The following is a 21342-nucleotide window of genomic DNA, read 5'->3' as shown; positions in this document are numbered from 1 at the left end:
GGGTTGTCACGACCCTAAGACCACCAATCCGCGATCGCTGCGGCGAGTCACGGAGAAGCACAAACGTTCTGAGAAGCAGCTCCAGTACAATGCAGTGGTCTCGTCATCACATTTTGGCCGTTGGACGAAGCAAGGCGCTCAAGCTTTTCTTTGCGAGGTTCCTTCATACGTGACTCGCTTTTGCAGGTACTCTTAATGCCCGATGCCCACCATCCATTGTACTTCAGGCGCTGCAGATCTGGCAACAGCTCCCAACATACTCCCAAGGTTGACATTCGCACATCTTGCCAGGTAGCTAGCCAGCCTTGGACTACTGCCAAGCTGCTCATCAGAGCTATAGCTTCTCAGCAGACTCTAATGGCTAGCACCTGCGTCTGGGGTCCAAGGTTGTCTGAGCAGACCCTGCGTCGGCGGGGGAAAATTTCCAATGCCTCCAGGGCATTTGGGCGGAACGAAATTTGAAATGCTGCAACGGGATTATTCCAGCAATCATAGTTCCAGTGGCGACCACATTGATGGAAGCGCACGCTGCTCCTGAGGAGTCTCGCCGTGTTCATGCACTCGTACCAATGGTCACACGAGCTGTGACTTGCTTGTAATCGCGGGGCTATTTCATCATGACTGATAAGTGAGCGATGTCTGGAGACTTGACTCCATGTTCAGGTGGTCAGGTCAATAGCCAGAGCGGAGGCTCGAGAGAAGCCTTCCAGCTCAATCCCGAATGAGACAGCTTTATCGGACAAAGCTATCCAGATTGCCACACCGTGCAGCACGTCCGACCAATGCGTGTAGGTCGATAGTCAAGTGAAGCAGGCCAGACGCATACAAGGCTGGATGGCTTCGTTGGTCTGGAGCTCTTAAGAGCGTGTCATCACGCGGGGCATTGAAACATGAAGCTTTTTGCTGAAATGGATCCATATATATTTCCCTCCTTGATCAGACACCTCCAAAGAACTGATCACTCTCCCCTCTTCTCTTCTTCATCACCTGCTATCGTCACTGTACCACCCCTACGAACACCACAGAAGCGGTCTCAGTTGGAGAAGTACATCATATCATGAAATCCATCATTGAGTTACCAGGAAGCTGATACATGAACATTCACAATGTAGACTACCATCCTCAGGTACGATGAGCTATCTCGCCAGCCATCACGATGAGGCAATATCGATTCACTCGCCCGCGGTGTGATCCATGAGAGTCAAGGTACCAATCACAAAAAGGTCGATTGAATAAGCCTGAGCCGGTGTTCGGTGTTGTACATGGTGGAGTTCATCTTGCCCTCCAACCCAGATAGTCGTGGTGGTGTTCTGCTGTTCATGAGACAGACGTTGGGTCCATCATGACAAGGATCGACTCCGAATCATGATGCTTCTCCTCTAGAACACCACCTTGAAACTCATCTGGGAGAGGGTTAGAGCCACCACCGTACACACCGTTCTGAGATTATACGGCAGAACTTGATATCTGGATAATACCAGCGGAAGAATCATGCTTTCATCGAGATCCCCCTTTCCCTGCTTTGATTATGCCACTGACTCCCACAGTGAAACCAAAACTCCAAAAACATGTCTCCTCCCGTTGCCATGCACTTCCAGGAGCCGACCACCGACAACGGTGTTCCTGCTGCCAAGTTGGCCCACCTTCCTCACGCGACCAGCGTGCCAGTCAAGGCCTCTGCCCAGCCTCAGACTGTTGAGGAGATGGCTGGCAAGTGGAGCTCCTTCAAGTTTGCTCCCATCCGTGAGAGCCAGGTCTCCCGTGCCATGACCCGCCGCTACTTTGCCGACCTCGACAACTACGCCGAGAGCGACATTGTCATTGTCGGTGCCGGAAGCTGTGGTTTGTCCGCTGCCTACTGCTTGGCCAAGGCCCGTCCAGACCTCAAGATCGCCATTGTCGAGGCCGGCGTTGCTCCCGGTGGTGGTGCTTGGCTCGGTGGCCAGCTCTTCAGCGCCATGGTCATGCGTAAGCCTGCCGATGCCTTCCTCCGCGAGGTTGGCGTGCCATACGAGGACGACGGCCCATCATCCAACTTCGTCGTTGTCAAGCACGCGGCCCTCTTCACCAGCACTGTTCTGTCCAAGGTCCTCCAGTTCTCCAACGTGAAGCTCTTCAACGCCACCGCTGTTGAGGACCTGATCACTCGTCCTGACGGCCAGGGTGGTATCCGCATTGCTGGTGTTGTGACCAACTGGACCCTCGTGAGCATGCACCACGACGACCAGGTACGTTCTTATTCGCTCTGAATGTTCAATTGCATGCGATGCTGACATGTCGTTATTAAGTCCTGCATGGACCCCAACACCATCAACGCTCCCATCATCATCTCCACCACTGGCCACGACGGTAAGTCCTTTTCCGGCACCAGACGGGCAAGTCTCCGACGACTAACGAATCATCTCAGGTCCATTCGGTGCCTTCTGCGCCAAACGTCTCGTCTCCATGGGCTCCCTCCAGGCCCTCGGTGGCATGCGTGGCCTTGACATGAACCGTGCTGAAGACGCCATTGTCATCCGCACCCGTGAGGTCGCACCCGGTCTCATCATCGGCGGTATGGAGCTCTCAGAGGTCGACGGTGCCAACCGCATGGGTCCCACCTTCGGCGCCATGGCACTCAGCGGTGTTAAGGCTGCTGAGGAGGCACTCAAGGTCATCGACGAGCGCAAGGCTGCTTGTGCCAAGGACATGGAGGCTGAGGGCTACTAGAGTAGCAATTTATCTGACAGCATGGAGTGGTCGTGAGAAATGTCGACTACTCCCGTTATTGAATGGAATGACATGAGACATGATTTGAAACTTGATACTTTCTTGGGTTCCAATTCCTTGCCGTCGTATGTGACGCGTTATCGCCTTTTCTTCATTCTTCCCAATACCACGAACACAGTAATTTGTCGTAAAAGCTGGAGCTCACGATCGTCCTCCGCAGCCTCGTCGAACCATTCGAGTCCGACTTACCAGCTACTTCTGGTTTCATCGTGGCCTTTCCCTCTGCTACTTGGTCGAGGCCCTGTGGTCGCACGTCACTACCATAATTCATACTCTTATGCTCCGTGAATTGTGCCTCAACTTGAAACGCCCACTCGTCCTCGTCGGCTGAGCCGCCAGTCGTCGAGCGAACAAGCCGTACAATCCTCGCTCCAGCATACATGCAGCTCACTAGCAGCAGAACACCGTTCCTCCCCGACATTTTGCTTGGCCCTTCCTTTCCAGAGTCCGCAACATGATCATCCCCGGTTTCTTCCAAGGTTTTGATCCTCCAGACCCCTCCACCTAAATCCAACTCGGCCAGAACCTGTGGCCTCGCTGGTCCCGCTCGCTCGAATTCTCCACCCGCGTTCGTTTTCGCGGAAGGGATATGCACGAGTCGAATATGATCATCGTAGCTCCCTGTGATCAGAAGATTGGGCGTGAGCGGAAGCAGAGCGGTGACGCCAGCGGTATGTATGCGGCGGTCCTGGAAGACGAGCGTGGAGCTCGGTGGGTCGTCCGATGGTTCTGATGATGATGATGATGATGATGATGATGATGATGATGATGATGATGATGATGATGATGATGATGATGAGGTTGGAATGGCGATGCGGGTGCTGCGGAGGTACATGTCGTCGCCGCCGGAGAGGATTGATATTGACTTTTCCGCGGAGGCAGACGAGGGAGGGTTTGAGGCGTTCTCCTCGAGCGCGAAGGCCATACACCACGCTTCGAGGCCATGTTGTTGTGTTGAGAGTGGTGTACCGAGTTTTAGAATTGGTAAGGACTGTGCTGTGCTCTCTTGCTCGGCGTGTTCTGCTTCAGGTTGAACTGTAATCCGCGCTATCGAGACTCGGCCATCGGATAAGGTCATACCGAGAATATGCGGAAGTACATCGGACCAAGTCAAAGAGAGGATGAGGATGGATGGTTCGCAAACCTGATGTGTACTCAGGAGTCGAAAGTATGCACTTGGCTTTCCAGCATGGTGGGAGGCATCCGGGTCTTCTTTGGACCAGAAAACTAGTTTGTAGAAGGCGATAATGCCTGTGGATTGGGCGACTGCGAGAACTCCGGGAAGCTCGGCTGAGGGTGGTGCCCATTGGAAGTCGAGGACGGCAGACTCTGTGTGGATCTCGGATGGGTGCATGCACTCGCTATCGGCTAACCGTCAGACCGAAATCATGGACATTGACTTAGCAGAGGTTGTATAGACAGAAATACATACACTTCATCAGACTCAGAAAGACGGCACAAAATTAATCGACCATCTCGTTTTTGCGGTCCGCTACCGATCGGATTCTCATCGCTGTGCCGAGTGTCTTCATTCTTGGCGAACTCATTTTCGCTTGGAGCCCCTGGTGGCTTTCGATGTAGATAGTAGGTGCCCACCACAAAATACTCAGGTCGGGAGGGACAGAATGCGATACAGCTTGGAGGCTCGACGAGAGTGTGAGAGCAGACGGAGGAAATGGTCGTCATTGCGTTTCGAAATTTGACATGAACCTTTCCTTGCTTGCGAACATTCCTAGTGGGGAAAAGAGACCTCCGTTGCCGTTTTATTTATACCGGGGTAGATGATGAAATGTTGGATCGATATCGTATTCTTGATCGCGTAGTGAATCGTGAACAGGCGTTTTCTTGATGCTCAAGCGTCTGCCCCACCCTCGATTAAATTCATGATGTTTGTTATTTGCCCAATCCGATAGTTTCAGATCCTCTTCATCATACAACCTTCTATATATAAATGTATATCCGGTTGCGACAAATTGAAATGATGATCATCCTCACCGGGATAATGCTAGATATACATGTAAAAATTACATTCGAGCGAGCATATAATCCTCGCCGGAGAAATGGCTCAATTCAGTAGGCTCTTCAAGCTGGCCACTTCTCCACTCACAGCCTCGAGACTCCTCAACGTCAAACCGGCAGCCCTTTGTGCTAGGTCAACCAAATCCTCCACGTGGGTCTCTCTTCCATTCTCCTTCCCTCTGGCAAGGCCCGCAACCAAGGCGCCCGCAAAAGTGTCTCCAACTCCGTTGACACTGCGAATTTCCTCGGCGGGAATTTCTTCCGGTGGGGGGAACAATCGCATGTACACACCTCCGATACTCTCGCTGCCATTGGGCTCCTCCTCAGCGCCTGCTGTAGGATTCCGGCTCAACATGAATTCTGCATATTCTGCTTTCTGTAATCTGGGGTCTCCTGCAGGGAGAACTTGCACGAGAAGTACACCTTGGCGACCAAGCTTCGCGGCGATGACAGGGAAGAAAGGCAGCAGCTGCAGACACTGCTGAGGAATACCCTGGTCTACCAAAGCCTTCGAAGTGGCGAGACAAAGTTTGGCACGAGCACCAGTATCGGGTATTCCGAAGGCGTTGATCACACGCCACCAGTCGTCGCGTGAGAAATGGTGTGGGTTGTTCCCCAAAGACACTGATGATGAAGAGGCGAAGGCATGCAGAGCGGCTAGTTCATGGTCGTTAGGTGTGAGAAGGTGGATCTGAGGGAGAGGGAAGACAGGCAGCACGGAAGCACTGCCCCTGCCTGACGAGGAAGGCGGCAATTGGAAGATTTTGGTGACTTTGGCGGTGCTCACAGGCTCAAACGTGACATGTGCAGAGATCTCGTGTGCAGCTGCAAGCCAGGCGCTCAGAAGCTTTGGTGACCAATTTGCATCAAGTACAACATGGCTGGGTTTGTGCTTTTGAAGCGAGGGAAGCCAACGCGCTTCGAAGGTCTTGAGAAGTGAAGCATCATCTCCATCGATGATGCTCATGTCGGCCATGGCAATAACAAGGTCCTTCGACGAGTCATTCACGGCAACGTATTGAGCCGTACGGGCACCGCTCTCCTTCTCAAGAGTCGCGATACCTGTGCTCGGCAACTTTTCGATATTCAACGCTTCCAGTGCTGCTTTGCCAGCGAGGTCATCGCCAACGACACTACAGAGCTGTACTCTAGCACCCATGAGTTGGGCTGCACGGGCAACGTTGTGACCTACTCCTCCGAGGGACTGAATGACCCTCGCTGGATTAGATGTATGCGGCGCTGGCGTACTTGCGGCACTGCCGGCGCGAGGTTGAAAATCGCATGCTAGATCGACAGCAAGACTACCCGCCACAAAAACGGTCGGTTTATAATCCGGCAATTCTATGGCCTTGTTGTGAAACAAAGTGCCCGATCTTGTAGATCCTTGGATTGCAGATGCCGGCCCTCCTGGGACGCCGTCGTTTGTGTAATTTCGCGGACCTGGGCCAATGACCTCTGCCGCAGAATGCTGCTCGTTCCTACCTCGGAATAAGCTAGGTCACCTTCTCATAATATGGTATCGCACTCACTTCAGTCCGATGGAGCCATCGCGCTCGAGCCGAGCCAGTGCAACAGCGACCTTTGTACCACGGATGACATTGGCTTCGACCAGAGCTTTGTTCGCTTCGACACTCTTGTTGCCTGTGAGTTCTTTGATTTTTGCAAGAATGAAAGGCGTGCTCTTTGCGCCAGTAGCTCCTGCAGCATGAGCCTCTTGTAGAGCCTGTGCTATGGATACTTCCATCTTCTCGAAAGGAATGGAATGGTGCTCAGGGATCGGGTTTGCAAAGACCATCCCAGATTGAAGACCGAGAAGGTGCGAGGCATATATGACACGAGCGGCAGAAATTTCGTCCTGGAACACTACAGGACTGCGCACGCCACTCTCTCGAGTGTAGAATGCTGGAAAGTCCACGGAGCCTGTTCGTCCGTCTGCAAATGTTGCCACTGCCACACCTTGAGTCTCGAGATACTCCAAGGTTTTTGGAATATCCAGGAAAGACTTGCAGCCAGAGCTGATAACTGCCACGGGAGTCCGACCTAGCTCCGTGAGATCGGCCGACACATCCATGGTGACTTCCGCACCACGATGGACACCACCTAGACCTCCTGTCGCAAACACCTTGATGCCGGCCAAATGGGCAAGGATCATGGTACCAGAGACCGTTGTACCTCCATTGAAAGGTCGATCTGAAGCATCCCGAAGCGCACAGGCAAAGGCTAGATCCCGTCGCGAGACTTTCATCAAGTTGCCTGCATCCGAGGACGATGAGACCAAACGGATTAGATCATCTGCTCCCAGTCCGACTTTCGGCACCCCGTCAATGATGCCAATAGTTGCAGGTACACCGCCATTAAGTCGTACCAATGATTCCAATCGTGATGCCAAAGCAAGGTTATCTGGGTAGGGAAACCCATGTGTGTAGATCGTGCTTTCTAAGGCGACAACAGGTCGATTTTCTGCAATGGCTTGTTGAACTTCCTCAGATACCTTCACTAGATTCGAACGCGAATTCGACCATTTTCGGGTGTGATGGACCCCAAGTCGCGTGCCAGTCCGTGGTGCCGCCAGACTTGTTTGACATGTCCGGTTGACTAGTCGCAGGGACAGCATCTTGAGATGCGTCTTGAGGAGCACGATTGATATCTGTGCCTCACATCAAGGGGCTCGCGAAACATGCTATGTCCGTGTACAAAAAGCCTGTTCCATCGATACGAAGGTCCCCTAGCGGATAATTGAGCTGTTGTCACTCTTGTTTAGACATGCTAGTGTATGTGCAGGGGTACTGTATCCTCGAAGCCGGAGGTCTACCATGTTGTACCCTGAACGTTGAAGTGGTGGAGGAGACAAGGAAGGTTTACCGAGTATACAGCTGTCTACCACTGGAGGCATTGGATAATGTAGGAAATATCGACATTGGAAAGAGATGCGATCGACACAATCCAAAGGACAAGATGAAATTATTACAATGGGCCGCCCTCGGCCTGACGAGCGCTGTCGCTGCAGTATCGAACGAGTCGTCACAATCGCGCAACCTTCTCTCAACGCCATTCAGCCCTCCACAGACTTTCCGAAATGTCCACCTGGTCCGGAGTATCAACCTGGAGAAGAGCTATGCGAAAGAGTTGACTTATGTTGTGATTGAGAATGTCTCCAAGGAGCCTCAGCAGGAGTACTACCTACCGTTCGATGTCTCCACTCTGGGCCGGATCGGTGGTCTCGAGGTCAAGGACAAGAACCAACCGCAACAACCGGGATTCGTCATCGACGTTGTCGGCACCGATCCTGTCAGCTCCACAGAATACTACAAGGTCACGCTACCATTTCCGCTGGCGCCTAATGACCAGAGCACACTCGCCATCTCATACTTCATCCTATCTGCCCTGGAACCTCTCCCGGCCAAGATCGAACAGTCCGCAAAGCAATACGTCCTGCACAAATTCTCCGCCTTTGCGCCCAGCGCATACACTACGGTCAAGCAGAAGACCAAGCTCAAGCTACCAACTACGGACGTGCCCAACGCTGTCACTCTTCCCGCTTCATTGAACGCTGAGGGTAAGGAGGACCCGCAAAAGCAAGGTACCACATACACCTACGGTCCTTACGGAGAGCAGCCGGCTGGTGCCGTGCAGGAGGTCAGCGTGCGATATGAGTACACCAAGCCACTTACACATGCAACGCTGCTGGAGCGCGATGTTGAGATCAGCCATTGGGGCGGCAACATCGCGACTGAGGAGCGATTCTGGTTGACCAACCGAGCTGCCACTCTCAAGAACCAATTCTCTCGGCTGCAGTTCCAGCAAACTGCCTACTACAATCCCCCATCGTCGGCATTAAAGGAGCTGCGTTTCCCTCTGGTGGCAGGTAGCATCGACCCATACTTCATCGACGACATTGGAAACGTGACCACCTCCCACTTCCGCGCTAATGCACGCGAGTCGAACCTCGAGATCAAGCCTCGATACCCCATGTACGGAGGCTGGAACTACTCCTTCCGCGTCGGCTGGAACAGCGACTTGAAGGCCTTTGTCCGCAAGCTTTCCGACTCCGTCGCTCCTGACAGCTACGTGCTCAAGGTACCATTCTTTGAAGGGCCCAAGCAGAGCGAGGGCATTGAGTACGAGCGCATCGTTTCTCGTATTATTCTGCCCGAAGGCGCGACGTAAGTCTCCGAATCTCTTTGCTCACCAGAGCCACAAACAATATTAAGAACTTATGCTGACGTTCATATTCCCGCCAGTAATGTCCAATTCGAGACAACCCTCCCCTACATCTCCTCATCCGTCACTCTCCACAAGACTTTCATGGATACCCTCGGCCGCACAACTCTGACCATTACCGCGATCAATGTTGTCGACGACCTTCGCGACCGTGACCTCATTGTCCGATACTCTTACCCATTCGCGGCTCGTCTCCGCAAGCCCTTGATCTTCTTCGCCGGTCTGGCGACCTTGTTGGTTGTGAGCTGGGTGGTAGGAAACCTGGATGTGAGCATCGGCAGGAAGGAAAAGGGCTTATTGAAGAAGAGAGCATAGATGCGATTGACTAGGCCTATCTCGGGTCGAGATGAATTGGTGCGCCCTCTCTCATTATCTTGCGCGCTTGTATTTCGTGAGTATCTCATGTAGCCATACAAATGATCATGATAGACAACGTTCACCGTGCATGTTGTTCACTCACCGCACAAATATGCCCAAACGGAAAAGCTCGAAATTTTAGGCTGTCTTTTTCATAGCGTATGAGCGCATCATTATGAAGAATCTATGATCTATACATCTATTTTCTTCGCATTGTCATCTTCTCTGAAAGCGACTACCATCCTCTCCTTCGACCTCTCGCCTCCTCACCCTTGAGCTTCGCTTTGATCTTCTTCGTGTCATGCCTCCTCTTCTTTTCTTTCGCCCACTGCTCCGGCTTACTGACAGCCTCGATCCTTCTCTTCGTCCTACGACCATCCCTTCTTGCCTTGGCCTCCGCACGAGTGACCGATAATGCGGCGATGTAAGCTTGATTGCCCAACAGACGCTGAATCTGCTCCATAAGCTCACGCGCTTTCTCTTCGAGGCTTTTGTACGCGGCGGTGGGCGGGTTGGGAATACTTGGGTCTGTGAGGGCGTACAGTGGTCGTAGAATGGGCTGTATAGGAAGTGTTGTTGTCGAAGGAAGATGCGGAAGGAGAGTGGAGATGCAGGTCATGGCTGCGAGGCGAGAAGGCGGAGATTGGGTTGGCTGAAGTGTCAGCTTGGAAAGACGCATGAGTATATAGGTCAACGCGGATGGAGGTTCCTTCTTGACAGTAGGATCACTCTCATCATCGTCCTCCTCGTCTTCGTCGTCGTCTTCAGATGCTTGCTCAGCTCCATTCGTATTTTTGAGCCCTTGCCACTTGATTCCATTTGCAGCAAAACATCGGCCGAGGAAGACCAGATTTCGGATGGTCTGAGCCACAAGCGCTTCAGTTGATTCGTTGCCGATCACTTTCATGGCACGAAGGTTGACGGCGCACAGGCGACGCAGATCCTCCTCGTCTAACTGAAGCCCACCAGATCCATGTAGAGGAAGACTGCCCAAGGCTTTGGGAAGCTTGGAGCTAGTGCTTGCAAAGTCCGTAAACAGTGTACCGATAAGAGTAGCAACCAACTCACGGACGCGATCTTCCGAGGACTCTGGGATGGATTGGATAGTTGACCAAAGCTTGCTAGAGTTGCGACTGAGGCCCACGCTGGGGCTGACATCGACCAGTACGATAAACGCCTTGAGTGCATCGACGGTGACTTGGGGCTCACTCAAAGCGGTATAATCCTCGTCCGTCAGCAATTCGAGGACTTTGCTTCTCAAATTCTCGATTTGCTTCTCCGAAACACGATCAGCCTGGAGAAGAATTGCCCAGCATTGGAGTGCACCAGACTTCGTGCCAGCTTTCTTTTCTGGCCTTAGCCAGGTCTCCATCATGCCCAGAATCTCTTTCAGCTTCTGCTCGCCGGCCCTTTCGAATATTCTGGCTATCAGTAGCCCTGCCATATCCCGACAGTTGCGATCGACGTCACTGACAAGAATCGGCAGGAGGGAGACGAAGATTCTCACGACCATGTCACTCAAGACATCCTCGCTGACTTTGCTAAGTACTTGATGAACCAGTTCCATGATGCTCTGTCGACCACTCGCATGCTCGTATTGTAGATTGCCAACCATGAACACGGTTTGCTTGGTCCAGCGGTCTTTGCCCTGCGGAAACTCCATGACGAATTGAAGATATGCGCCACGCGCACTCTCGCGAATTGATTGGTCTGGATTTGTCACCATCGCTTTGCCGACTTCATCCATGACTTCGTAGACCTCGGTGATGACAATCTTGCGGCCAATGATGGCGCGCAGGAAGCGGTAGATGACACCTTGTCGATCTGGCTCGTCGATGTCGGTCTTGATGCACTTGAGAACCAGCGCGATATCCTTCTCCTTGATGTCCACGGAGCGTTTCTCGCGTAAGACGGAAGTGATGAGTTCGAGTGCGGCTTTGGACGCGTCCGTGGTGGTATTTGCAGCACCTTTGATCATGCCGACGGCTTCCTTGACGTAAACAGGAGCGTTCTCCTCGAGCTGAGGCATGTGAACACGCATGATTGTAGAGAGAACGCGTACGGCTGCTAATTTGACTTCTTCCTGACCTTGTACCAGCGCATCACCTGCGATGGGGAGGAACCCAGCCATATTTTGCGGCGTCTGGAGATCATCATGGCGACGCAGAACTTTTCGTAGTAAGTTGAGCGCAAAGCTGATAAGTTTGAAGCGGAAGGATGTTGCACCGTTCTTGGATTTGGTCAGGCGAGCTTCAGGCTGGACAATGTAGCGTTTCCTCCGCTCGTCCTCTTTTGCTGCAGGTGCATTAGCAGCGGCATCCTCGGCGTACACTTGATGGACAATCTCCCAACAAAAGCTCAGCATGTCGCGACTCTCAGAAGCCGGATTCTGATCCAGACCTTTGCGAAGGCGCGTCAGCAGCTCGTCGATCTTCTTGACTGCTTTGAGGTCGATTCTCTCAGATAGCATTGCACGGATGGGGCTAATGAGCTCTCCCAATTTGCGGATGGGTGTCGTGCGGGCCAGCAATTCCATTGTATCAAAACTCTTACTACTCTTGATTTCTTTCATGCCGCTCTTGTACTCCTCGGCATCTTTTTCTTGTCCAGTGACACCGAAGATGTCATCCATTATGACTAACATGAGATCTTGAAGACATTCGTCCAAGTCGCCAGGTACGAACGCGTTGCTGACCAAAAGTGAATGCACTGTGAAAGAAAGAACGTGGAGTTGATAACCTCGCTTAAGTGCACTGCGAAGCTCTTTGAGGATGAACTTGAAATACTCCGCCCCGATCAATGATGCGATCGTGGTCAATGATCTCCTTGTTTGATCTCTAGCTTCTTGGCTGCGACTTCTCAGAACGTGTGAGACATCAGTAAGTACTGCAGGCAGTCTCGCTGCAAATTCTGTCGCAGGTAGCATCTTCAAAAGCTTGACAATAGTAACGGCGACAGGCATTCTGCGATCGACGGTCGACTCATCCTTTTGATGCAGATATTCCAGAAGAGGAGGTAAATGATCACGGATGATTTGCTCACTGTGAGCTTCGGCCACAGCAGGGTTGAGTCCGTCGACCATGGACCCGAGTAAACGTAGGACTGTCTTCTCAAGGTCCGGCTTCGACTTCAAGTAGCCAGTATATCGCTGCAAGGTTGACCGGAAGGATTGCCAATTGACAGCTTGAGCGAGTGTACCTATTGTTTGCACTGCTTGGTCTGCGAGCGTCCGGCCAGTATCGCCTTCAACTTGATCGAAAACAAAGTGTTCAAGAAGGGGAAGGAAAACGCGTGTCACAGAATTTGCGCTCAAGCCTGAGCAATCCTCAGACAGGCGCCGCAATGCGCGCAGCCGACGGTGATGTTGGATGTGTAGGGCATTGCTGAAGAAAGAGGCTTCCTCATCGCCACCAACAATGAGGGCCTGCATGCCTGTAACCTTGGGCAAGGTAGGTAGTTTCTCGACAATGCAGCCCAAGACAATGAGATACTCGGCACGAACCAACTCTGAGGGAGCACGCATGCCATACTCAACATTCGAAAAGATGGCATCATCTACCAGTGCATTCCACCCGGGTTCCTCTGACCCTTGATGTCCTGCTGCGGCTTCGATAAAAAGCGTCAGTGCATGCGATGCACTCGAACGAATGACACGATCCTCAGGGTCTCGAATGTAGAATAAACAGCTGTGCACTATGGGAAGCCACTGCTTAAGATGTAGAATCTTGTAATTGTCGTATATGCTCTTGAAGGCTTTCTCACGGCGGTCGTAGTCAGGCTCATCCAGGCGTGTTCCCATAGCAGCCATGTCACCACAAGCCTCGGCTGTCCGCAGTAGTGCCTCATCGCGGCGAACAAGCTTTTGAAAGACCTGCGCAAGAAGGGCACGATTTTCAGGATCAGTAAGGCGAGAAAAGAGAGGACAGATTGTATTGAAGAGGTCGTCGTGGTTGTAGCCCAGGTTGAAACCTTCGACCAACGGCAACAAAGTTTTCAAGAGACCCGCTTTGGTATGCTGAGAGACCTCCTTTGATGGCTTCCTAAGGAGATCAGTGCACGTTCTGACGACATCGGCTGCTTCGTCGCTGTTGACTATGCGATTCGCCAGCAAAGAAAATGCGGCGACGCTTCCATCCAGCACATCCTTAGATGGTTGACGCTGGATGATGGATCCAATGCTTTTGACGAAGTCAGAGACAACCGGCTGCACAATCGGGTTGTCGATATCTGGCGACAGCAATTTTGGAAGAAGCTCTTGCAGGATGAACACCCGAACCTCGTCTTTCGTGTGTTGGCCCTGAAGGAGGTCTGCAGCCCGGACAAGCATGAGTGAGCCGGAGCCTGCAAAGAAAGTCGCAGTGTCGGCTCTATCCGCCCAAGCTGCAAGGAGTCGCAAGATACCAGAGATGGACTGAGCATTCTCCACGACAAATGAATCCATTCGAGGAATGATAAGCTCATCGACAATGATCTTGCCTTGTGCACGAAAGGCAAATGTCTCAAAAATGGTGAAAATTTTGACAAGACATTGAAGACCCGTTTGCCGTACAGACCGCAGGAGGGATTCTTGCACTGTTTCTCCGGTTCGTAATTCTTGGGACAACCCTCGAGAAGCATTGACCGTGCAAAGGAGCGTTGAGTTCATGATTCTGGGTGCGCTGAACTCAAGTTCAGAACCGAGAGTCTGTAACATGTCCGCCAACATATTTAGAAATCCGACTTGCTGTCGTAACGGTGCCGCCACAGGTTTTGCCGTGAGGCTTTGAGCGTCCAAGTCTTCATCGAGATCTGTGACATCAAGCGATGCCATTGCTATTGAGAGGTACTGATCAAGTACCTTCTCTCCAAAGTTTGACAATGCGACAAAAATCGCCTTTCGTCGCCCAGCTTGACCCTCCTTGCCACCCGCGACTGCTTTGCCGTACAGAAGTCGCAGCAGCACTGGCATAAGTTTCTCGTACTCTTCCTTTTTGATTGCTGTCGATTCTTCCTCCATGTTATCTTCGCTGTTACCTTGAAGAAACACAGAGATTTCCTCTCGAAATCGCGCGTCGTCGAGCAGGTTGCTTAGATGCTCCTGGTGTTTCACCAGAACTGCATCTTTCCACGCTAGGAGAGCTTTCAATGCTGATCGCTGAATCTCAACGTCTCCATTGGCGCAGAGAGACAGGAGCGCGGAGCGGACTTCGTCAGATCGATAGAGGACTCGAGGATTTACAAATTGAGCAAAGACGGAGAGCATTGCTTTTTGGTCCTTGCGAGACCACCTCACTCTGGCACGATTAGGCGCAGTATCTTCATCCTCCGCTTCAGTAGATGCATCTCCAGCCCAACCAAGCAGAACAGGAACCAGTAGCCGTGAGCGTTTTTCGGCGAGGGATGGGACTTTATGTAGGAGCTTGAGGGCTTGGGTGCGCGAATTCGAGGTGAGATAAGCGACGAGCCTGTCATCGCCGGTCATGGAGCCTGCCGTTCTCAGTCTTTCAAATTCGGCCTCATCGAAGACTTGAGCAGAAATAGCAGATATCTTGGCAAGATTGGGACATTCGAAGTCAGAGAAGACCTTGAATCCGTCTGAGTTGATATCGAGCATCGTACTTGCTTTCTCGAACCGGTCGTCAGATGCTGAGCCTTCGAGCCATGATTGCACCAAAGTGATCACGACTTCTTCGCCATGCTTCTTCTCGCAGATTGATACCAGAGTCGTGACGGCATCGTCCCACGCTTGAGCAAGGTTCAGATGCAGTAAACCAAAGCAGAAGTGGGGTACTGCTTTTGACATGACATCGTCGGCAGCAAGGGCGTGGTACTCTGGAGCAAGACGTCGAATGTTCATTGAGATTGATCGGCTCGTCTCCAAGGAAATTTGTGTCGATTCAATGAGTATCATAATGGGGAGGGAATTTGGTGGCTCGACATTGCCCTTTCGATACAGCGTCTCGAAGAGGTCCAGTGCATCTCGCCGAATGCGATGCGAAGGTGATGATAGGCATTTGACCAAAGACTGGCGGAAGGTCTCGATGTAGGTGGCAGAAAGATCTATGCACTTCGACGACTTGAATAGACGGAGCATGTTGATCCAGAAGTACGGCAGGTCAACGCAATCTGTACTCTTTTTGCACAGATCTTCCAACATTGGCTCAACACTGGAAACGCCTTCCGGCAGATCGAGAAGAAACGAAAACATCGGTCCGAGTGTTAGACTGCGATTTGCTGATGGAGACAGGTAATCGGATGCAAGAAGTGCCCGCAGGGACCTGCCAATCATGGTTTTAAGCAGATCTTCTTGCGAGCCTGTGAGCGTGATGGTTCGGAGTGCGCTCAATATGGAGTTTGCAGTAAGTATTGACTCGTCCTCTGAGTTAGCTGAGTCGACGATGTCGCCAACATTGTTAATCATTTTTGCTACGGCGACGGGCGGCAGTTTAAGTTTATGCTCGTTTCGGCCGAATCTTGACATAAGAATTAGACATTTTGAACATGGAATCGACTCCTGATTCGATAAGAAAAGTTGGAATTGAGGAAGAACGAAGCTTTCGTAGCGTTCTGAGCCAAGACGAGAGAAAAGATCGCAGAACTCGAGGAAGAATGGGGCCAAACTCTTCATGCGAATAATTCCAGGCAGTTCCCGACCGAGAAGCACGCCATCTATAGTAGCAGTCTGTAGTGCGATCGCAACACATGCCAAAATCGATGAACTGGTTTCCGCATCGATTTGGGACAGGCTGTCGCAGGCATTGACTAGCTCCATGATTGTGGAAATCAACATCGACCAATCAGAGATTCGAGATCCTTTGCGAACAGAAATCACGGTGTACAGTGACTTCGCTGCGAGCTCAATAGATCGATGGCTTTGCGTTTGCGAAATGTCCTTGGAAAATTCCAGAATGACCTTGATAACGGGTTGGAAAGTCTCCTGAGTACAATGATGTATCAAGCTTGTCAAAGTGCCAATCATAATGTCACCGACGATAGAGCCCGCGTTCTCGTATAATACGGCTCCATGGGCGAGCATGCTCTTGATGATCGGTAGCCCGCAGCTATGGATGCCATTTTGTACACTCTTGATGGCCTCTGTGAACAATGTCATGAGACCTTGCTGGTGCATATCTGATCGAGATATCGTCGTGTTATCGTCGCAGTCCTTCAGCATATGAAGCATGATCAGATCCAGGGGCGTCCGATCCCTCTCATAGATTACCGCAGCTTTCCTCAGTAAGAAAGTCAAAGCTTCCGCAGTAAAGCGGACGACAAACGGCTTTTGTGTACCCCGGCCGAGATACGGTGCCAACAGATCATATAGAGGACGCAGATCCGGAGCCAGCAAGCGAGACAGATATTTGAATAGCCACGCGAGGCACGTGAAGCTCCATTCTATCACAGCGAAGTCAGGGTGCGTTGCTGCGACAGCAATGACGGCTGTCACTGCGCGCGCAAAGTGCCTCTCGAAGCGGGTGTCAAGATCATGCGCGAAATGTGCCGTCAGACTGAGTAACGGCTCCATAGCCAGTGCATCTGCTCTTTCAATGTATTTGACCAGCAAATCCATGATCTTATGCTCATTGTGCAACACCAGTGCGAGACTGTCACATAGCGGCAATGTCTCTTTCGCGAAAGCAGAGAAAGTCTGCGAAAGATTCATGTCCACCCATTCCTCGAGAGATTCACCGAAATATGTTCTCGACTCCTCTGGGAGCTGCTCCTGCCCTTCGACATATCTTCTCCTCCTGATCGGATCGATTTTGAGATTTGAAATGCGCTCGGTGAAGGTTTGGAAGCGGAAATTCCGTGTTGACGGTGTTGATCTTCGATTGTTCTTCTTCGGCTTGACAACCTTGTAAGGCTTTGTAGCCTTAGTCTTGGATGGTGTAGCCATGTCGATTATGGCGTATCGGGTCGTGGGCGGCGCATCAGAGCTTTGCGCAGACCATGGCGACAAGGTGATCTTGAATGATTTCGTCGCGACAAAATTTCCCTGTAGGGTCTGTCGGCGAACTTTTTGTGGCGCGCGATTGACGTCTGGTAAAAACGTGGAGGCGGCTCGATCCGACGCCGATTGAATACCCGTGGATTGAATAGCTGCACACGACAAATTTTCGAACGGATCGTCACCGAGCGGACAAAAACGAGATCTCTCCACAGTGGATCAAAGACAGAAATGTATTGCACATGGCTCAATTTTGACTACCAGGTCTAGATATCCATATTTTGTGATCTGCTATCTTGTCGAGGTATTCACGCCGTCGTGGCTCGTGATGTCGTCAATGTCAGTAGACATTGGTTTCACATGTAAAAGGTGTGTTGTCGTACATTTCGCCCGTGGCCATTGCTCTTCCTTCAAAAGACATCTTAAAAATACATCAATGATAACACTTCTCCGATCCTCTGTTCATCGCGGTGTATATTTTGCACTCCACGTAAAAGTTGCAACCGCCTGCCGCTCGCCCGATCTGATTGCTTGTTTGTCTCTGCTGCCATTCTTATTTGCTGCGGACGACAATACACCGTCCATAAGCCCAAGTAAAGCGACGCTTGTTTACAACCCTAACCTCAGATCGTGCAGGTCACAAGAACAAACCTGACGACGAGATCCGACCATCGCCCATGGCTACCAAGGTCATCGTAATTGGCGACGTCAATGGCCGCCTCTCAGAAGTCTTCGGCAAAGTCGCAGCCTTACACGCGAAGAACAATTTCGGGTTCGCTATCGTAGCTGGCAACCTGTTCAAGGACATCGCAGGGTCGAATGATGCCGACCAGGCAGAGATCCAGAAGCTCCTCGATGGGCAGACGGATGTGCCTTTGACGACTTACTTTGCCTTGGGCCACACAGCGCTGCCTACATCAGTTGTTGAACGATTGATAGCAACCGGTGGTGAGCTATGCTCAAATTTATCAATCCTAGGCCGGAAGGTCTCCTTCAAGACATCCCAGGGCATTAAGATTGTCGCCATAGGCGGCAAATCCACACCGGCTGGCGATGAGTTGATGGACGACTATACCGCTTCATATCGTGATAAAGACGTAGAAAGCGCCGCAGACTTCAAGAATGCCGACATACTTGTCACAAGCGACTGGCCCAAAGACATCACGCATGGTTCTGCTATCGCAAAAGATAAAGTAAATGCTCCGCCATCTGCCGTGGAGAGCATTGGAAATCTCTGCTCCAGCTTGAAACCTCGATACCATTTCTCCACTTCAGAGTCCTTCTTTGAGCGAGAGCCATTCCAGCATGAAGGTCCAGCGCCACGACACATCACCCGCTTCCTAAGTCTTGCGCCATTCGGAAATGCAGACAAACAAAAATGGATATACGCCTTTGCGCTCGAACCCAGTGTAGCGCCTCCGGACACTGCACCGATGGGAACCACACCATCGCCGTTGACCGCGAAGAAGCGCAAGCTCCCAGACCAACAAGAGAGTTTCGACCATCATCGGTTTTCCAATGGCGCATCTGCCTCCAATGACAACTACCACCACAATCGTCGGGGTGGTAATAACAAACGTCGCAAGCTGCCGCCTCCTCTGCCGCAGCAATGCTACTTCTGTCTCTCCAATCCCAATTGCGAGACGCACATGATCGCCTCCTTGGGCACCGATGTCTACCTTGCCACAGCCAAAGGACCCTTGAGCACTGCGCAGACCTTTGCACCTCACCTGGACTTCCCCAGCAATATTCTGATCATTCCACTCAACCACGCACCGACCATGGCTGCGATTCCCGAGGCAGACAACGCTCGCGCAGCTAGTTTGCTTGAGATGCAAAAGTATCGCGATGCGCTACATCAGATGGTCGCGGCGAAATCAAGAGGTGAAGACCAAAACGGCAAGGCGAAACTAGGAGCCGTCACGTGGGAAATCAGCCGCGCCGGTGGTGTACATTTACACTGGCAATTCCTTCCTGTGACAACCGATTTCATCGTGCGAGGGCTCGTGGAAGCTGGATTCGAAGTCGAAGCGGAGAACCTCGACTATCCCAAATTCGTCAAATCGGCGTCAGAGAAGGCACGCGCCATGGAAGGAGATTACTTTCATGTCATGATCTGGACGGAGGATATGCAGAGGGGGATAGTCCTACCTCTTGATCAAAGCTTTCGCTTCGATTTGCAATTCGGGCGACGGGTCATGGGCAAGCTGTTGGGGCTGGAGGAGAGGACAAACTGGAGGGATTGTGCGCAGACGAAGGCGGAAGAGGATGCGGATGCGAACGCGTTCAAGGCAGCTTTCAAGCAATTCGACTTCTCGCTGGATGACTGAGAGGCATGAGTTGAACTACATGAGACTCTCATTGTGTAATAAATGGATAGGTGCCGTCGGGTCCTTCTTATGTGACGATCCGACTGCTTCGTTTGAGCCACAACTATTTTGTCGTTCTGATTGATCAGGCCTTGTCCTCCCATCGCACGTCATTTCCGAGCAGCGGTTCCCTCTGTGTTCTGAATGAACATGTAATCCTTGGCTATGGTGGCGCGACTGATGTTGTGAACGTGGGCAAGGTCCTCAGTAGGACAATGAACGTGATTCGGAAGCAGTGCCGCATGATTGAGTGAGTAGAGTCGAGGTCCAGTATCCGAGAAGTCACCATCTGCCCGCAGTCCACGGAGCTGTCACACGACACGAGTAATGAATGGCCCAGTTGTTAGCTTTTGCGAATTTTCTTTCGAGGCAATATTTACGCCGCTGCCGGGACCTTTCTTCGCTAGCATCAACAGCGGATAGGAAGATTCTCAAAACGCCTGAATGCACACACCCATGACACCCATCCGTCGAAATAATGCATCTAGAATCCTGTAAACAATCGTCAGTGTCTCCTCATGGTCGCACTCATATCCCACTCCCGCCATCTGAACTCACGTAAAGGAGTGAAGAACCATCGGTTCTTTCCGCTCGAATATCTCTCCTCCAGCGCCTTCTTGACAGTCTTCTTTGCCTCCTCACGCTGAGTGACCTCAGTGAATGTCTCATTCGTTACAACACCCTTCAGTCCCTCGAGTTCCAATGTGTAGCGGGTAGGCATCAAGTGGTTGTAGTTCACGACCTTGATGAAAGGCTTGACCTTGCTGCGCTTTGTTGCGCGGGCCTTGCCCATGCGGCGGGTGATTTGTTGAGGGTACCGCTCGATACCGGCGACGAGAGCGTGGGGAAACGGGTGCTTCTTGCTGCCGTTGTCCTGGGGTTGAACGATCACGACCTTCTTTCCGGCGTATCGTCCACGGGAGATGATGGCCTGCGTCTATTAGTATTTCGGTGCCATGGGATCCTAGAATTCTCGTTGCCATGCGCGTACCACTCGGCCGACCTTGAGGACTATGCAACTGTCAGTATTTTGAATGCGCAATGTTAATATTGCTTTACTTACACTTCATCTCTGCGTTGGTGACAAAAATGTGTGGATGTCGATATCCTTTCTCGCGTCACTCAATCTGCCTACAGTATGTGAGGGTCGCAATTCTGAGAAGTGCCCTTAGTGGGCCTTGGCATTTTCGACTCGAGCACGTGATCGGTGGTGGACCTCGAAATCGACTCGGGCATGCATAGAGAAGTCTTCCGTACAATACCCAACCTTCGGCAGGGCTCCAAAGCATGCCGGCGCGACAAAGAATAAATTAATTATACCTATCTATGTACCTGGGTATCAATCAGCCGTACGGTAAACCAAAATCACCATCAACATGCCCAACTGTAACTAAGGTACTGGACTATCATCACGCCTTGGAGGGGAGAGACAATGTCTGTCATTCTTTACGGACATTCCTGCCCTCTGGCCTTTGCGAAGACTCTGGAAACAGGTTTGGCGCGACTCATGCTTCATACAAGCCTGCTAATCTTACGTCGACAATAATTATTATTAACCTTCCAAGGCTTGAAGCAACAACTTTTTGGCAAAGACAACAGGTGTTTACGTATCCTGCAGGTGCTCAATGAGATTGTTACATGGCAAGTCGAGACTTCTCCGCACAGTCCCTATGACGATAT

At 51.6% G+C, this 21342-nt stretch overlaps 7 protein-coding genes across 7 annotated transcripts; 3 read left to right on the top strand and 4 right to left on the bottom strand.

Moving 5' to 3' along the window:
- Nucleotides 1–1568: 1568 nt before the first annotated feature.
- Nucleotides 1569–2709, top strand: K489DRAFT_327540 (Thi4-domain-containing protein; the record flags this gene model as incomplete). Its single annotated transcript, XM_033601999.1, has 3 exons — nt 1569–2228; nt 2289–2349; nt 2408–2709. 3 exons carry the CDS (start codon nt 1569–1571, stop codon nt 2707–2709), a joined length of 1023 nt encoding a protein of 340 aa, XP_033455535.1.
- A 151-nt stretch (nt 2710–2860) lies between these two features.
- On the bottom strand, nt 2861–4455 carry K489DRAFT_413781 (uncharacterized protein; the record flags this gene model as incomplete). The annotated part of the gene is made up of 2 exons (XM_033608085.1): nt 2861–4130; nt 4202–4455. 2 exons carry the CDS (start codon nt 4453–4455, stop codon nt 2861–2863), a joined length of 1524 nt encoding a protein of 507 aa, XP_033455534.1.
- Nucleotides 4456–4834: 379 nt separating this feature from the next.
- Nucleotides 4835–7555, bottom strand: K489DRAFT_396923 (uncharacterized protein; the record flags this gene model as incomplete). Its single annotated transcript, XM_033606892.1, has 3 exons — nt 7000–7555; nt 6318–6978; nt 4835–6266 (listed from the first exon to the last, which is right to left on the bottom strand). Exons 1-3 carry the CDS (start codon nt 7400–7402, stop codon nt 4835–4837), a joined length of 2496 nt encoding a protein of 831 aa, XP_033455533.1. The 5' UTR covers nt 7403–7555.
- A 188-nt stretch (nt 7556–7743) lies between these two features.
- On the top strand, nt 7744–9499 carry K489DRAFT_346485 (Ribophorin I; the record flags this gene model as incomplete). Its single annotated transcript, XM_033602340.1, has 2 exons — nt 7744–8951; nt 9030–9499. The coding sequence occupies 2 exons, from the start codon at nt 7744–7746 to the stop codon at nt 9322–9324; spliced, it is 1503 nt and encodes a 500-aa protein (XP_033455532.1). The 3' UTR covers nt 9325–9499.
- On the bottom strand, nt 9496–17336 carry K489DRAFT_384917 (uncharacterized protein). The gene has a single exon (XM_033605971.1). The coding sequence runs from the start codon at nt 17240–17242 to the stop codon at nt 9602–9604; it is 7641 nt and encodes a 2546-aa protein (XP_033455531.1). The 5' UTR covers nt 17243–17336; the 3' UTR covers nt 9496–9601.
- Nucleotides 17337–17500: 164 nt separating this feature from the next.
- Nucleotides 17501–19975, top strand: K489DRAFT_95594 (uncharacterized protein). Its single transcript, XM_033609068.1, has 3 exons — nt 17501–17662; nt 17930–18241; nt 18323–19975. The coding sequence occupies exons 2-3, from the start codon at nt 17971–17973 to the stop codon at nt 19621–19623; spliced, it is 1572 nt and encodes a 523-aa protein (XP_033455530.1). The 5' UTR covers nt 17501–17662; nt 17930–17970; the 3' UTR covers nt 19624–19975.
- Nucleotides 19976–20167: 192 nt separating this feature from the next.
- Nucleotides 20168–20732, bottom strand: K489DRAFT_391230 (uncharacterized protein; the record flags this gene model as incomplete). Its single annotated transcript, XM_033606670.1, has 3 exons — nt 20168–20593; nt 20654–20673; nt 20726–20732. 3 exons carry the CDS (start codon nt 20730–20732, stop codon nt 20168–20170), a joined length of 453 nt encoding a protein of 150 aa, XP_033455529.1.
- Between the last annotated feature and the right edge of the window lie 610 nt (nt 20733–21342).

Source organism: Dissoconium aciculare (assembly GCF_010015565.1).
Source record: "Dissoconium aciculare CBS 342.82 unplaced genomic scaffold K489scaffold_18, whole genome shotgun sequence".
NCBI lineage: Eukaryota > Fungi > Ascomycota > Dothideomycetes > Mycosphaerellales > Dissoconiaceae > Dissoconium > Dissoconium aciculare.
The sequence above is the reverse complement of the archived record's forward strand: the minus strand, read 5'-3'. Positions and strand labels throughout refer to the sequence as shown.

Excerpts from the sequence above, each read along its gene's own strand:
- K489DRAFT_95594 (XM_033609068.1), top strand. The coding sequence starts at position 17,971 with ATGGCTACCAAGGTCATCGTAATTGGCGACGTCAATGGCCGCCTCTCA. Across the intron at positions 18,242-18,322 it reads ACGATTGATAGCAACCGGTG|GCGGCAAATCCACACCGGCT; the intron begins GTGAGCTATGCT and ends TTGTCGCCATAG.
- K489DRAFT_384917 (XM_033605971.1), bottom strand. The coding sequence starts at position 17,242 with ATGGCTACACCATCCAAGACTAAGGCTACAAAGCCTTACAAGGTTGTC.